General features: G+C 39.3%; 1 protein-coding gene across 1 annotated transcript in view; it reads left to right on the forward strand.

Moving 5' to 3' along the window:
* The window catches only part of slc8a1b (solute carrier family 8 member 1b), a 149130-nt gene that overhangs the window by 90616 nt on the left and 40342 nt on the right, over positions 1–18172 (forward strand). The window contains exon 5 of the mRNA XM_044373418.1: positions 15424–15533. Within this exon, the coding sequence (XP_044229353.1) occupies positions 15424–15533 (110 nt within the window). The remainder of the gene's footprint in view (positions 1–15423; positions 15534–18172) is intronic.

Raw genomic sequence — 18172 nt, forward strand, 5'->3', positions numbered from 1 at the left:
CTCGCCACACGTTGCCGTGGCAACAATCCCCCTTTCTCTTCTCATTCCCACTTCAGTGCTAAGTGGAACTGTGAACTGGCAGCACCGTAACTAGCACTTAACTGAACTTATGTTACATGTTTGATTAAATACTCTTGGGTTGACCAAACCAAACCCAAATCACTTTGATTGTTCTTTATTGATTTAGTATTTATTATTTTCTTCGTATAAACAGTGATGGATGGGCATTCATGCTAACAGTGAGCGTGGAAAAGGAGAGATAGATAGAGAGACAGAGAGACAACGGAGGAGAGAGAGAGCAACTGAAAGGAGAGAAAGAACAGAGAAACAAAAGAAGATACTGTCATCATGGCAATACATTTTAATTGGCTGTGTTTATTAAGGTTTACACACTCAGGTCAGCCGGTATTAAAGCGCTTGCGAGTGTTATGCTGAGGTGTGCCAAAAAAGCCATTTGAATTGACAAAGAGAGAGAGGGAGACAAAGAAATGAGTGAGAGGAGAGAGAGAGGAAGGGAAGGGAGAAGAGAGTGAAGGAGTTATTGTTATAGAATCATGCCAATAAAGCTGTATGAAGCGAACTCAAAGCAGAGACACAGAGAGGTGCTGAGGAGGGAGGTGAATGAATCTCTTCATTTCATGCCAATAAAATTCATTTGAAAATTGGAGGGGAAATGAAAGAGATTTGGAATTTGTGTGTAAGTGGCAGGAAGAGAGGCTGACATTGCCAACTGGAATAGTGTGCCATTGCTAAACTAAATCAGCCAACAAGAGGAGGAAGAAGAGGACAAGAAGAAGAAGGAGGAGGAGGAGGAGGTTGAGGGAGAGATTGTAAAGAGGGGGAAGTGAGCCACTGAATCTGTAGATTTAGAAGAAATGTGAAAGGAAAAAGAAAGTTTTTTTTTCCCCTTTAGAAGTTTGTAAAGGAAAATGGCAAAGAGTAAGTGGCCAACAGAGAGACAGTGAGGTTTATTGTATAGTTTCCAGCCATGTGAATAGCTCTGCCGTTTGCTTTTCCCCTGCTGCCTTTTGTGTGGTCAAACTCAGCACCAGCGACCGGTTCATACCACTGTTTCCTGCCACCGAACGAGAGCCCACTTCTGCAGGTCGCATGTGTTCACAGTAGAGTTGTAGAAAAGCTGCCGCCTCAGTCAGAGAAATCATTAAGTACTAATCAGCAACATTGTTATCTAAATAATTGTTTCTCTGTATTGCTGATTGATTTAACAAGTGTTTCTCTGTTGGATACTGATTCTTTATGGCAGAAAGTATTTGATTGCAAGTTAGTCTAAAGTGCTCTCTCATGGCATATGGTGTCCCATTTACTAATTTGTTTAGCTAAATTTGTTTTGGAAGAAATGTAATTACTGCTTATGTTAGGTGATGCCTTTTTTTTTGCAGTCAACAAAGTGCTATGTTCTTGTACTTCTTCTGTATTTCTCTTAAGATATCATTACTGTGGAAAATCAGACAATAATCATCATATGAATATAATTTACAGGAGACAAGTTTGTATGTGGTTACAGTTTAGCAGAGTATCTGCAAACATCAATACAGATTCTTCCTGTCAAAGTTTATTTTGTGATCAAACATATTTACCCTTAAAGAGTAATTTAACACCTCCTGAAAATATCGTATTGGTTGACCTCCAGTGGATTAACCTTTCACCTTGCTGCAGTGATGTACAGGTGTACTCAAGGACCCTGTGACATCACTGTTGGGTGTGGTTACATGTGTAACAGAGCACTGGTATTATATTCACATGCCCATTAGTGGTGCCGTCAGTGATGCTGGGTGCGGTCAGAGGTGAGACAGGCTAGAAACTATCAAGCGTGAGGTTTTTTTTCTGTGATAAAAGAAAAGTGTTAGTTGAGCTTTGAGTTGAGATTATTGTGTCACACACTACAGTTAGGCAGCTGTGTTGAAGCTGCTGCTGTCAGCAAGTACGCTGCTGTTCCAGTTGCAGAATGATGCGTCCTCCCATCCTCGGAAGTTTGTACTTCCGAGTCAAGCTTGCCATGTCAAACTGGCTTCAGTCAAAGCCGCGTTATTTCTTTTCCACCTGCATTCTGCGAAGACCCGCCCATACTCTGCCTCCGATTGGCTCCGACACTGATATTCTTACCCTAACCTTAATCATCTCACTCCTCATGCCTTAACCTAACCAGCCTAACCAACGAAGGCAATGAGTACTAGCCAATCAGAGGCGGAGTAGGGCGGATCTTCACGGAATGTGGGTGGGAAAAAAAATTAGGCACTTCCTGGGGGCTCGGTCGCCACGTGTATTCCTGTATCTGTCGTTTCAAATTGAAAGCCCTCTAGCGTCTCATTCACGGTGAAGCCATGTACCAGGTTTTGACCTAGTTTTGTTTCCAGTTGACAGAACGTAGTTTGTGTACTTGTCGCGATCTATATCAAAGCAATCTGTTAGTTTCTAACCTGGGTTTTACCAGCTGCCCTCTATTACAGTCTACAGTCTACAGTATTAACCCGCCTTTCCTTCCTTACACACATGTACGCACATACAAACACTGACTCCCAGACGCCAACAAAAGTGGCTGATTGAGCGTGTAATCAGAGACAGAGTGAGAGAAAATAGAAGGCGAGGAGGGAAGGCAAGCAAACACACACACACATACACATACACATGTACACACACACACACACACACACACACACACACACACACAGCGCTTATATAAAGGAAAAAAATAATCAAAAAGACTCAAGGGTGTTTTCAAGTAAAACGGTCACTTGCTTTAAATGCATTCTATATCCTAAGAGTGAATGGAAGAGTGGAAATCGAGAAAAAAAATAAGTAAGCAGTGAAAGGAGGTTTAATATAGTAATCTAATACCTATTCAGTGCAGCTTTCGTCACATACAATCTTTATGGTTGTTAAAAATGGGAGCAATTTTTCCTGAGAATATATACTAAAGTAACAAGGGAGCCATCTGAACAGCTGCCATTTATATGCATTTCATATACAGATTATGTCTAGATATGATTCAGTCAAATTAACACCTTGCATTAATATGTACCTCTGCATTAAGCTTTGATCATATTAGATCCTGTGACCTTAATGTCTATACAATCTGACATAGAAGAAAATATTGTATTTTAAGCCTTAACAAATGTTTCCAGAACTCTGTCTCCGATGAAATTATCTGTTTTATGTTATGACACCAATGTTTTGAGGTTTGAGCAGATTGATAAAAAAAAAAAAAAAATCAGAGCCCACACACACACTGGAGGGCTGTCATTGTGATGTACGGTGCGGTGGAAGTGTTTGCATCAGACATACCAAACTCTGAAACATAAACTTGAATGTCTTTCATGACTGTAAATCCACATCATTTTGTCATCATTTTGGGAAATGGGGTGAAAAGACACTCGTCAGACGTACAGAAAAAGCTTTTGTTATCCTGCTGGTTTCAGAAAATATTAGCATTTCATGGTTTTTGTTGAAAAACAAGGATAAAAGATTTTTAAAAAATATTCAATGCAATCTTCTAAGGAAAATGTTAAAAAAGTAATTTTAAACTGAGAGATTTAACAGCTACATAAAAGCTCTTTAATCGTGAAGGATTTTTTTTTTCATCCTTGCTTCACGACCTAGATTGTTTTGACAGGCGCAGTGTTTTCCATCATGTTTCGGTTTGCAGTCATGCATCACAAAAATGTTCTTAAACACTGTTTAATCAATAGTCACTGCAGAGGCTTGTAGGTAACTCCCCAATTACATGCAATCTGTCATCACATACACATATTTTGCAGAAAATGTTATTCTTGCTCTTTGCCCAACCATGATTTTCCCCCTTACCTTAAACATACCATAACCATGCTACAGTTGTCACGCACAGATATATTAAAAATATTGGCGTGAAATGTTCAAAAACCAGATTATGCCATTAAATATAATCTGAGCTATTGAATTGTCTAATATCAATGTTTTGACTGGCAGGTTGGGGTAAATGATTCATGGTAAATTATGCAAACTGTGATCTGACTTTTCAAACTATGGTGTGAAATGTAAAAATGATCATTTCCTTATAATGCCTAGAGATGGTAAACATTAACCATTAACAAACAATCTCTGTCTGGCTGAAGGGTTAGGTTTTATGGAGCCTTTATTTCTAAGGTTGGGGTTGTCTTAAATATGATCAGGGAGCAGTTGGGAGGAAGGAGGAGTTTTCACTGCTACAGTTTGTGGCTTGTGGCTCCAGAGGCTCTTCAGTCCACTTGACTATGCGTCACTCTCCATTAGCACTGATCCCATCGTGCAGCTTAGAGCTCATAAATGGCCAGGAAATGATGGAGCACTGTAGCTGGTTTGGCAGATTCAGCTGATTAACATTCATATCCTCTCTTGCTCTTCTGCTGCCGCTCTCTCTCTCACACACATACTCTCCCTTTCTTCCCCTGTTCTCATTATGAAGTGGTTGGTTGGTACATATAGAACATGATATATACACTATATTCAAATATCACTTTGTTCTGCAGCCTCGCCATCTGTCACTCCTTCTAACTTCTAGCTATTTCCCTGCTGTAATTGCAATTATAAACCGCAGGGAGTGTGTGTGTGTGTGTGTGTGTGTACGTGAGTGAGTGTGTTTGTCCAGTACATGTACATATAAATCGCTGAGCTCAGCAATCTTTCACTTAATCGTGACTTGAATAAGTAAAACCACCATTAATTAGCTGTATTAGACTTTTTTACCATAGGGGAAAAAAACTACTCAAAAAAGAAGCAGAGGACTTTAACATAGGAAGACAAATTAGAGAGAGAGCAGCACAAGTTTATAGCCTACATTTAAATGGAATCTCCCCAAAAAGCAGATTCACATTGCGCGCAGGAAGAAGTAAATCTCTGCAAGTTTTGCACAACAACTTCAACTTTGGTGAGCTTTGACACATGCATTTCTGCCATTGACCAATAGCAAACAGTCTCGACAGTGCTGAACTTTGACAGACTGGAGAGCCAAAAGATGAGCTATCGGCTGTGTTACACCATCCACTTTTATTAACCCTCCTCTGAGTATAAACTACTCAACAAAAGAGGCGTGATGAGCACATGATGTGACTGTGTGAACTAATTTTCCCAAAAGCGATCCAGCTAACGCAACTCTTTATTGACACACTGTAATCCACTTTCGCCTGAGATCTCAAACTTTGTATTACTTTGAGCGAGGACAGTTTGTGTTTGTGCATGTGTGTGTCTGCTTTTGTGTTTTTTTTTCAGCTTACATACTGTAGCCTATTTGCAACGTAACATGATGATGTTACGTCACAATCCAGAATTCACTGTAACACGTTGACATGTTTAATGAAGTCCAAGAAGCTTCACTTCTTGACCAAAACACATTACACACACTCTCTCTCTCTCTCACACACACACACACACATCCAAAAAAGAAAAACAACTTGTCCCCAAATGTGAAGCTACCAAAAAAGGACGTCACTTAGAAACCTCAGCAGCTTCCATATGTGAAGTTGTTGAAAGTTATTGATGTTATATGGCTCATACACACACACATACACATGCAGAAACTTATACGTGTGTTTTCAATCAGATTTACAAGCTCCTCAGTGACATTTCCTGTGTGTAGCCGCATGTGTGTGTGTGTGTTTATAGTTGTGTGTGCGTGAGGGAGTCCCCAGGATTTTCCAAACTCCTTATTTGGTTAACAAGATCTCCTGCAGATAGGAATGAAGTGAGATAGCCAGACTGTAGCGAGAGAGAGAAGTCAGGGAAACTCCCTGCGATGATAGAAAATAGTTCAAATGACAGAGGAGGGTCTGACGCACACAAACACACCAGTTATAAAAAAAAAAAAGGCTGCTGTTTATGTCTTCGTCAACTGTTTTGCTTAGTACTGTCCAATAAAAATAGCCCTGTTCAGTATCAGACTGATATAGCTACTCTATGCTGAGAAAACATGCAAAATGGCCGTCACTGAAGTTCCTCACCGACCTCCTGGCTGAGACGAGAAAGCTGTAAAAGCTGTTATGATTCTCAAAGGAAGCAGAAACAGATTATCGAGCTAAACTTTTGATCTTCTTTCTAAAATGGATGCATCCGGGAAAAGTTACAGTGCAACTATGAGCCTCTACAGCTGTGGCTACTTGAATCCTCCCGGTCAAAACCAGTGATTCTTTTTTCCATTGAGAGTTTAACCAGTTTACTTTTCATTCATACGTTTCAGTCACGCTGAGGATTTTCTAAAACGAGGTTTAAGATTGATATTCTTCCTCCCAGCAGCCACCAGTTTGAATTCATCTAATCACAGTTACAGTAGAATATTATTTACATTCCTTTGTCATCTGTTTCGGATGTTATCAGCCCATTAAATGGCCATTATCACTTGTTATCACTATCATTATAATGCTTCAGGTGGTTACATTTATGTTTTATGGTGTGACAGCGCTGTGGTTAAGGTCTGGTTAGGTTCAGTCACAAAAAACACTTGGTAAGGGTTAGGAAAAAAAAAACATGGTTTGGGTTAAAATGATTTCTATAAATGTGGTTAAACGTGGCAACAGTTAGTTATGAATGCAGTAAAATGTGGTAAAAATGTCAGGTTAAACTGCAGTAAATTGCAGTGAAAATGTCCCAGTGGAAGCAAGCGGTGGTCTCGAGCTGTCGTCTCCTGCTTGCAATTTGCAACTTTTTGCCAACTTGCTATCTAGCCATACACCCAACCCACCTCCTCCCAATAAGGGAAAAATCATCTTATCAAGTCATCTTGCAGTCATCTGAACTACTTCCCCGGGTCATCCGGCATCTGTAACTCAAAGGTGACCACCTCCACCTTACCAATGGATGATACTGGCCTACTGAGCCAATTAGGAGGTAGAGTCCAGCCATACCACCTCGTATCTATCGGTCCCGTTGACAACTAATAAGCCATTTAATGGGCTGATAACATCCGAAGCAGTTGCTTTTGTCATGTCTGTGATGGTGTTATAGAATAGCTAAATTTTATAAATGAGACAACACATTTATGATCACAATTAATTCAGTAGTTTAAATGACAACATTTTCTTTGTTTCTTGTTTTCTTCTCATCAGTTTATTACAAATCGCAAATGTGCACCAGCCAGATTTTCCCCAAGAAGCAGCAACCAGATGCCGCATGTTTGAATAATTAAAATTTTTAGCAGAGACTATTGTAGATAGGCTAAAGGTTAAATCAGGATCAGCCAGCTATAGAGTGTCAAAAACCATTTTGTTTTCATACGATAAGATATCACAGAGACGCTACACGACAGTAGCCCTGTTACAGGTGTGTGTGTACGTAACCTTTTGTGTTTCCATTAGCATCCATAAAGTCAGGATTATGTGTATTAGTGAGCAGACTGGAGCTTATTAGAGGAGGCCTGGCTAAGCGCTGTCAGCCTATTGTTGTGGTTTCCCACTGCAGCCAACAACATTATCAGCTTTGTCCTATAAAACCATTGTGTGTAAACAGGACACATACACACACACATACCCAGCGCTCCCTGCTTTAATCTGTCACACATAGGTGTTCACACTGCTAATAAAATCCCACTCTGCTGTTGCCATCATGTTCATGTTTACACAAGTGCAGGCACAAACTTAAATACACACACACACACACACACAGAGTTTTGTGTGTGACATAACACGAGCAGGCAAAAAAAACAGGCACCCATGCTGACACTCTTTAATCCGTCCACACAAATACACGCCATATACACAAGAACACGCACACACAATACTTTTGTTTAGTCTGCGACCGACGTCCGCCCACCGGCAATCTGTTCCACACAAACAAACCAGTTTGCAGTCTGAAAGGCCAGTTCTACACACACACACACACACACACACACACACCCAACCCCCACTTTTCCAAACTCACGTTTAAACAACACTTCTGACATGCAAATACATGAAAACATGAATTTGAACTCACAGAGATAAAGAACAAAGAGGTTTTTTCCATCACATTCATACAAATTGGACTTGATTGTCCACTACCTCCCTTCCTCCACTCGTCCACATACACACACACACACACACACACACACAAACCAACCAGCTGAGCGGCAGCATTTTTTCCCCCCAAACCTAAAATAAAGCGGTGGTTCCCAAACTCAAATTTTCCGATCCAAATACGTCGCTAAGGCAGGTTGCTGAGGAGCGAGGAGTGACCGGCACTAATGTCTGTTGTGCTTTACAACTTCCTGTGTGTATATGTGTTTGTGTGATGCGGGGGGAAAGTGGTTTGTTAGTGTCAAACGTGCCATGTAATTTAGAAAGCCTCTGGCAACTTTGTTTTCCCATACGGGCATAAATCTATAAAGCAAATGAAAAATGTCATTCAAAGACGTCACGCAAAAGGGCTTCTACTTTGAAGGATCTCTGTCATAGATGCAGAGGCAGTCACATAGTCGAGTCATGTTGCATACTGCATTATGTTCATCCATCACCTGTTAGTGAAAACATACAGACACTGAGACTATCTATGTACTTGTGTGCTTCTGCTAGAGATTTTTATGACATAACTTTTCCTTAAGACCAAATAAATGTATCACATTTTATATGTGAAACACAATGATTTCACATTCATGTACTTGTGGTTTATTCATATTATGTGAAACATAAGCCATCACATGAAAACATCCACTTTGAATGTTCAGCACTTTATTTTATGAATGAATTGCTTTCCTACCAATTTCAGGGATTTTTTTTCAACAATTTCCTAAAAGTAGCTGCTTTGACACACAAAACTACACACTTGAAAACTAAGCATTTTCTTTCAGTCGAGTAATTGTTAAGAATCCAATTTATAAAGAATTTTTGCAAATTAACAACCACATATGAATCAAAATATAATGAGTGGGCACTTACCAACTCAACCAACTTGACATTTTTTTCCAGTTTTTCTTATAATTTTACCAAATTTCACCACACTTTCTTTAAAACTTACCATTAAATACCTGCAAATTACATAAAACCTTTCCAAGGAATGAGTACAAAATCAAAGGACCTGTAAAATAAAGTGTTAACGTTCTTTTTTACAGACAAAAGTTTCACCTGTGAATCACAAGTGAATCATCATGAGATGGATACATTCACATATATGTGTGTTTTTCAGACATTTTACATACAATAATTGATACAAGCTAACATTTAGGGAGGTTTAGTTTGGAAACTGTCTCTGTTGAGTGAATGCATGTCTATCTTTTAGCTTTAAAGGATCATTTTCTTGGCATTTTTGGTAACAGTTTGGACAATCTTTAGCACACTACGTGTCTTTCCCTGTCAAGTTCTAATGTTCTCCCTTTGTAGATAAACAATATATTGTATGGTTAAGTGTTATCAAGGAATAGCAGGAACATTTTGATGTTTATGAGCTAAATCATGCAACGTACTCTGATAAAAGAGCTCCACCACTTTCATGTCTCAAAGCATCATGGGACGGTTAACGGTGTTCTCACAATGCCAAACATTCAGGGACTAAATTGCAGGAGAACCAGAGCCAAAAACCTGCAAAATCATTTATTTTGAAAGGAGGCGAGTATGGAAAATCATGGAGACAGAGAGCCAAACGTGAACAAATTTCATCAGCAAAAAGGAAAAGTCAAGGTCAGCAACATGGACAGACACGCAAAATGGTGAAATTATATCCTGGCACATGCAGATCACCAGCTGGCAAAGGTGTGCGTTTGTAGTTGAACCTATCCTCTGCTTTATTATTGCTCCATCAAGTTAATCTATCGACTGTTTATTCCATCATCTCTTATTCTTCTGGCTCATTCCGGGGAAGTTTTCTTGAACTCTAACAGAGGCCAAGTGTTAAAAGTGTTGCAGGAATCTTGTTTATGGAAGACAAAGAAAAAGAGAAACAGCAGATGAAACAGAGCGAGGAAAAGAAGAGATGGAGTGTGATGAAGAAGTGATGGAAGTGGAGATCTGTCGCAGCTGCTCAGATGTTCACCAGTGTTTTTTAATGCGTTTTAGCAAAGTCAGATGGAGGACATCTCTGTGGAAACACAGATGTACACACATTGTGTTCCCTGGAGTAAAGTGTGTGTGAGTGTGTGTGTGTGTGTGTGTGTGTGTGTGTGTATTTTTGAATTCCTGCAGCTGAAATTCATTTAGTGTGTATGTGTGTGGGTGTGAAAACATGTTAGTGTGATACATTTGTGAATGCTGTCATGCAAGTGTGATATCACCTCTGCGTGTGTGTGTGTGTGTGTGTGTGATATGTGTAAGTTGATGTGCAAATATCACATTTTTCAGTACGTTACCGATACCACTTTTCTTACTGAACCATCACATGGCCACACACACACACACACACACACACACACACACACACACACACACAAGCATTTGCTTACACTGTTCTTACTGTACATATGGTTGGTAGATTAAAGTGATCGAATACAGACACACATAAAGACACCACTTACTGCAAACAATGAAAGCCACTGCGTGATATCAAAGTCCTTCTCACACACATTATTACACACACATACAATATACAAACACACAAATCAGCGTTGTGTGTGTGTGTGTGTACAGCATGTGACCTCTTCTCCCTCTCAAATACACTCACTTGTCAGTACACACACACACACACACACACACACACACACACACACAGACACACACACACACACACACCCATCACTGGTCTGGAAACAATCTTCTCCACCCCTGTTGGTTACCCAAACATTGTGTTGCCATGGCAACGGGACAGCACACTGTACAGCCAACATGTTTGTTATGTGGAGGGAAATGTGTGTTCATGTATTTTGTGTGTGTGTGTGTGTGTGTGTGTTTACATGTGAAACAAGCGAGAGAGAGAGAGAGAGGTGCGGATGAAGATGATAAAGACGTCCACTTAATTATGAATGAATTATATCTGATATTGATGCATTGTCTGGATATGCGTGTTAGACCGTGCAAGTATGTGAGTGTGTGTCTGTGCGTTGTTCCAATGAGTTGGTCATCTGTGATGTTTGCCAGGTTTAACAGAGGAGTCACCATTCCCGAACTTGGGAAAAAGAAAAAGTCAACCACCCTCTGTGATTTATTGCCATTTTTATGTATGTATGGAGAGTTAAATCATATGTTTTTATTCACTTTCCACACAAAGTTGATTAAGTTTCCTCTGATTCAAACTTAGATATCCATCAGTGGTTAAAGATCTTACAAAAGCATTGATGAATTAGGTTAATGACACACAGCATTTGTTCTGTGGCTCATTTGATAGAAATGTTTTTAAGGAAAATATTGCCTAAAGCCCTATTCACACGGGACCAGTGTTGCTTTGGGTCCTTCTTTGATTTGTGTTAATTGCGGTTGTCTGTGTTCTCAATCCTGTGCAAATCCGCCATGTCTGTATTCTGTAAAGATCTTTAAAGTCCTGCCAAAAAGAGCGGCCATCTGAATCAGCAATTTGCTGTTTTATTTTTTAACCTAACCAGTCCCACTTGGATTTTATTACACTTTTTTTTTTTTTGCCTTTTTCTGAGTTGAGAACTATGGAGGCTGTAGTGGATTATTAATCACAGCTTTCATGGCAATGTGTCCGCACGTTCAAGAGGTGCATTGCTGCTCAGCGTGGAAACACACACTCAAAGAAGGAAATATTTGGCAATTTGGTAAATACAAATGTGCCACATGAAACACAGATGTAGGGGGTAATTGTTAAAGTCATATGAGGTCCTTCTAGTCGACTGGTAATAGACTTACATTAATTTTAGGAGTGAAATTCATACTCCTAGTGGGGATATAAATATTGTAGTTCCCTGACCCCTTCCGCTCCATCCATTGGGATGTCAGGTGCCTTGCTTAAGGGCTCCACCTTGAGGCAGGGGAGGGAGCTTTACCATCACTCCTCCAGCTGCTGTGTGAGTGGTAAATGACAGCCTGTTGGTCATGAGCCTCTCCAGGCCAGAAGATGAAAACTGTTCTCCATCTGCTGTTATGGGACAGTGATAAATGGGCTAATCCCTGTAGTGTAATGAGTTAACCCCTGACAATTGCATGTGTGTGTGTGTATGTCTGTGTGTTGGTGTTTGAATATGATATTTTAATGGATTAACCTCCCCCTGTGTTTGTATCATGCAGCTGATAGATTAACTTGTGATGCTCCCGTGTATAATTAGATGATTAGTAGGCTGCAATGTGTCTTCTGTCGTGAATGGGGCATGCTGCGGATGCCAAGTCACTGCCCAGAGAGTCGGTGCAGGAAAGTAAATAAGTCTATTTACTCAAGTACTTTCTGAGCACAATTTTGTGGTACTTCATAGTTAATCTGTGCTATATTTCAGAGGGAAATATTGTACTTTTTACTTACAAAACATGTGAACAGCTCATAAAATATTATGCATTGTTAGATGAGGTGTTTAAAATTAACTCCACCTTAACCAGATGCTATATTTAAAGGCTGCATACAGAACATGTCAGCACTGTAATAATAATCCAGTTATATATTATAATAACACTCTGAAATTTACATTCCTCATCATTAATACTTTCAATTTTGATATTAATATGTATATTTGCTGTCTGTACTTTTGCTTACGCCAGCTGGGATTGTCTCATTTTTCTACATGATGCTGTAAGAAGCTGAAATCACATGTTATACAGCTTTAAAGGGGACATATGGGTTTTTTTTGTGATTTTCTTTTATTTTTATGCTGTTATGGTGTTGGCTGTTGGTCAAAGTTCCAAAAGTTGAAGTGAACATATGTAAAAAGGCTTCCTGAAAGTCAAAAGCCAGGGCTTCATCCTGCTCTGAACACTTCATTTGCAATCTTACCTCTACATGCCCGCAAACTGCCGCTCATTCTGTAGTTTTTATCGCTAAGGTTGTTACTAAGGTTGTTTGTATTGTCCACTTGCATATTTTGGATCAGGCTCAAACATGTATTTGAGTAGTTTCCATTTCGAGGAAAGAATGAGAGAAAGAAATAAAATCCTACTACTACTGTTTGTTTACAGAGCCAGAGGAAGCTTCTGGAAGCTAACCAATCAGAACAGAGTGGTCTCATGGGAGGGGGGCCTTTAAGAGACAGGAGCTAAAACAGCCTGTTTCAGACAGAGGCTGAACTGAGGGGCTGCAGGATATTTACTTTAAATTTTAAGAATTGCTGCTCAGTTAAAAGACAGTATATCCAAGTGTTATACTGTTAAAATGATGCCAACTGATGATCCAAAACAGGTTGCAGGCCTGTGATTAGAGATAATAGCTTATATAAGCTTGTAAGAGTGTGTTTACTGTTTGTGTGTATGTGTGTGTTCCCATTTCCCACCCTGTAGGCCTATGAGTATTCTCTCAGCTCAGCTTTTGTTATAGCCTGTAGTGGATTTGGATCAGAATATGGGTTTTGTTCCAGTCTGGAAACACAGATAAATACACACATTTACACACATGCCTGTAGGCAGTCACACACATACATACGGTACACACACTGTGTCCCACACTGTGACCTCAGATATTAGCACACACACACACACATACATCACCTCTCTCCACACTACTTACTGTAGCATTTGCTTGATCAATAACAGGTGCTACACTTAGCAGTTTAAGTATCGGTTAAAAAACTGCTACAGAGAAAAAAAATCATTGGCTTTGTTCATTGACAAAATGCTGTTACAGTTTACAGGCTGCTTTATTGCTGTTTTATTGTAATTAAACAGACAGTGAAAGGTGTAGGTGAGGAACAATTGCAGTTACTTTAAGTGCTGTTTCAGTTGTGGCATCTCAGCATTGTATTAGTTTCTTACCGATTTCTGTTGTCTTAAATGACAAACGTGTCTTGTTGAAAGTGATGATTGAAGTTGTTGGAGGTGTTAATGGCAGCAGCAGACAAACAGTATCTTCCTGTTAAAAAAGCTCCTTCTTCATTGTCATTTTCCTGCTCAGTCTCTCTCTTTTTTTTCATGCTCATGTGTTCTTGGGTGGTTTCTTATTCTTCTGATGTATCTGACGACTTTATATGCCTGATCTGTGCGACTTTAAAGACTTCATGTCAGTTCACTTTGAATTCAGTCAAAATCCTAAACAGAACCTATAACTCCTTTTTCGCTAGACTGTTCACTTTCAGTTAATAGCCTCGTTATCATACTGCCAACCTTTTACAATGTGATGAAAATAGTGTTCTTGGATCGGCTGAATTTATGGTGAATTGTCTTGGTTTCCCACAGCCAACAAAGCAAAAATAAAAAATCCTATTTTGCTGTATAAATGTAAATTTTAAGTAATAATAGAACTTCAGACTCCAACAATTGTAACTGCGTGGTACTAATCAAAGTAGAGGGCGATGTGAAATATCAATACAAAAATGTCCAAAATTAAAATGCAAAGCTGCTGGATTCCAAAAGTTCCCTGATTATACAAGCCAAATTCATCATTGTGCTTCATGATTGCTCACCTGCCAAAATGACTAATAGAGTTATTAAAGTCTCCAGCTACTGCCAGACTTCATTAAGCTTTTAGCATTCAAGTGACAAAGTTTTTAGTTGTTTTTTTTTAAAAGGCTGATATCAAGCCAATTTTTTTTTTTTGTCCAACATGACAACCGGAGTGGAAGATTGAAGTGTCTCGATCAGGACCGCAGGCTGGCAGAGTGAGGAGTTTATCAGATCTATTTTCACAGTGAGCTGCCTCGATAGCATCAAATCATAATCTGACATGTCATGGTAAGATGAGGTGGAAATATAAAAAACATTAAAGGTAAAACATCCTCTCACAAAGCAAAATGAGAATGTTTGCTTGTTTTTTTTTTTAACTAGACAGGTGCTTGTGGGAAATCCAAACGCTGCTCTTTTCTGTTTCCTCTTGGTTTTCCAGTTTCCAGCCTGTACTTTCCTCACTGTTCTTCCTTCTCTTCTTTCCCTCCTCCTCCTCTTTTCCTTCCCCCCTTCCTCCTCCTCCTCCTCCTCTTCCTCCTCCTCCTCCTCAGTAAAACCATCAACGTGAAAGTAATTGACGACGAGGAGTACGAGAAGAACAAAACCTTCTACCTAGAAATCGGAGAGCCTCGCCTGGTGGAGAGCAACGACACCAAAGGTCAGGAAGGGGGTGAGCCTCTTGACCCTGTGAACTTTGACCCCAGAGTGTCCACCGCACAGCAGATGCTGCATGTTCTCGATGGAGGCACACAGGAGGAGATTTAAATGTTCTGCCTTTCTTTCTACTGTGTTCCTCCTCCTGATGTGTCCTCACTGAACATGCAGCAGGTTGTGGATCACCTCATCTCACCACATCCACTACTCCACTCTGTGTGTATGTGCGCATATGTGTGTGTGTGTGTGTGTGTGACAATTTTTTTTTTTTTGTGTACATACCTTGTCATGTTGTTTGTTTACCATGCATGCATTTACCACCTCCCTCTATGTGTGTGTGTGTGTGTGTGTACGTGTTTGTCCCATACAGGAAGACCATAACCATTAGGATCTTAGACCGGGAAGTGTACAATAAGCAGTCCTCCTTCTACGTTCTACTTGAAAACCCCGAATGGAGACGCAGCGGGAAGGAACGGACAGGTGTGAAAGCCAATCAGTATTGAGAACGCACTCAATGAGGTTTTACAGTAGTGGATCCTGAATCAACAGGCCAATCCCAGAACTATCCCGTTACTTTTTATCATTTATGAACAACAAATAAAAAATTAATTCACACTATAGTCAGCTGAGATTTAAAATTTGCTAACATGTTGTTGCTTTTCCAAATTCTTTGGAATTTATGGGAAAATAGCAATAACCAATATGGCTGCACAGACTATAAGTGTGTCCCAGTTCCATACTATATAAACAGGTTTTGAGTTTGCAGTTTGACAGAATGAAGTCTACTCAAAACAGTGAGTGTTCATACTAAAAAGCTTTTAAATATGCGGCTGATGTGCACTATTCCACCACAATGCACTGCACAAAGAAAAGCTGATCCCAGATGGAAAAATAAAAAATGATTGTGGATGATAGTGAAACAGCTCCAGGAACACTTTAGGAAAGCAAAATAACTAAGTAAATAAGCAGTTTGATTGACATAAGATGGCATAAATATTGTATATATTAATATAATATTATTATAAATATGATCATTTCCTAAAAGGAAACAGGTGCTTTTCTCCTGCACTGAAATTCAGTTCTGTGTTTTAAAAAAGCAGCATCTATATTCTCCTTTTAGATTACTTTATTTACGGGCAATAGACCGACAAATCTGCTGACATGTTTTGACATTGAGCTGTCAAACAGGTGTCATACATGCTCTGAGGAAGGCTGATTTTTAATCATGGAGTGCTGGAGAATATAGAAATTGTATAATTTTCTGTCAGTACAAAACTGTTAATTACTATAAAGATAAGTGTAGTATATATTGTATACAGTTAGTCTGTAGAGTAAGACTGGGACACAATTTAGAGCACCACCTACAGAAACATAACAGAAGGAAAATGCATGGAAAAGACATCGCTATCCATACTGTTTGATTGACAGGTGATCTCAGGAGTCAACTAATAACAGAGCGATACTGGTTAGAGGATATTAAAGGTCATTCGTCTTAGTGGAGTTAGTCATCTGTGCATATCAAATTGTATTTATTTGATGTAAAGCCTAATATGATAGTCTATACAAGAACACTTGACAGTTAACAAGAAAAAAAGCACTTTACAACTGGCAGCGCTACAAGAAATAAAACCAAAGCACTTATACCATGTTTGTAAAGTGACAAAATGCAGAGCCGCTCCCTAATCGCTCATGTTTTAACAGGCCTGTTGATTTGGGATTTAGATTGAACACACATTGGAGCGATGCTTCTGCTCCTTTCTATACTTCTATACTAAGTTTTTCCTTCCTTTTTTTTCTACTTTTCCTCCTCTGCTTCTCTTCGGAGGTCTGTGCAGAAGACTCAGTGGGAATCACACCTGTCCTCTCCTTTGTTCTCCTTTCCTTTTTCCTCTGCCCTGTTCTTTCGCTTCCCCTCATCCAGCAGAGAGCTTTTCAATGCTTTGAGATCTGTTCTCTGGTGGTGTTTGAAAAATGTCACAGTTTTCTTCAAAGTGTTCACATACAGCTGGATTATGTATTTTTGGCACACACAAAAAAAAAACATACAGAGATAATACCCAAGAGGGTGTGCTTCACTGTGAGTATGACTGATGTGAACAGCACCCGTGGTCAGCTAACATCCCGTCAGCCCACTAAAAAAATGCCCCTGAGTTCAAGTTTTCTCTTTATTTTGTCCACATATATCTTCTCCCACATCCAGCAAGGATATCACATATCTTTCACTGGAATTACCTGTGAAAGACATCTTTGATCACCCACATTGAAGTTCTGTAGTGTCAAATGAGGTTTTATAAAAGCCTCAGAGTCATCCTCTGTCTTCTTACATTTATGAAAGATGACTTACAGAAGCAGTCTGAACCAACACCAAACAACAATTAGGCTGCAAGCATGCAGCAGGAAGACTGAATTGTTGTGTTTTGTAGATCAATATATTTGCTTGCAGGGTTTGGAAAAGATCAAGAAATTTTGATTGTTGTCCAGTCAAAACCATTCATAAGACTTGCCATTCATAACAATTTGCAAAGAACTTTTACATATACAATCTGCCACGATAAAAGGCATCTTTCCTAAATTACACCACAATTCTTTAACAATCATCCAACCAGAAGAAGTCAATAGAGATAAAGGATTGTATAAATAAGAAATAGAGCCCTTAAATCATGATATAACGAGTTATAAAGCATAAAATGGACATTGTCTTCAGTCTCATCTGAATCACATAACAACAAAGCTTTTCCTCATGAGGGAGAAAATTAAACCTACAGTACCTGTTTCTACAGCTAATGATGTAACACCATTATATAACACACATCATTGTCAAGTAATTGTACAAATTGGTGCAATTAAGACAGTGATGAGCTGGTTTTAAAGCAGATTTGCCTTCGTACATAACCAAGACTCCTTTCTTTACTCTATATTATATTATGATTTGATGATTTTGTGTGTGTCTCTCCATTATCTCATCTGAACTCATCTCCTCTCATTTTAAATTACGATCTAATGAAAAGGACAAAACACAAGGGATTCTCCACTTGTTGTTCATTGCCTTTTAAACACATGCACACAACACACAAATAAATATGCATTTAGCAATATTTTTGTATTAACTTTGTTGCAAG

The sequence above is a fragment of the Thunnus albacares genome, chromosome 14, assembly GCF_914725855.1.
Source record: "Thunnus albacares chromosome 14, fThuAlb1.1, whole genome shotgun sequence".
NCBI lineage: Eukaryota > Metazoa > Chordata > Actinopteri > Scombriformes > Scombridae > Thunnus > Thunnus albacares.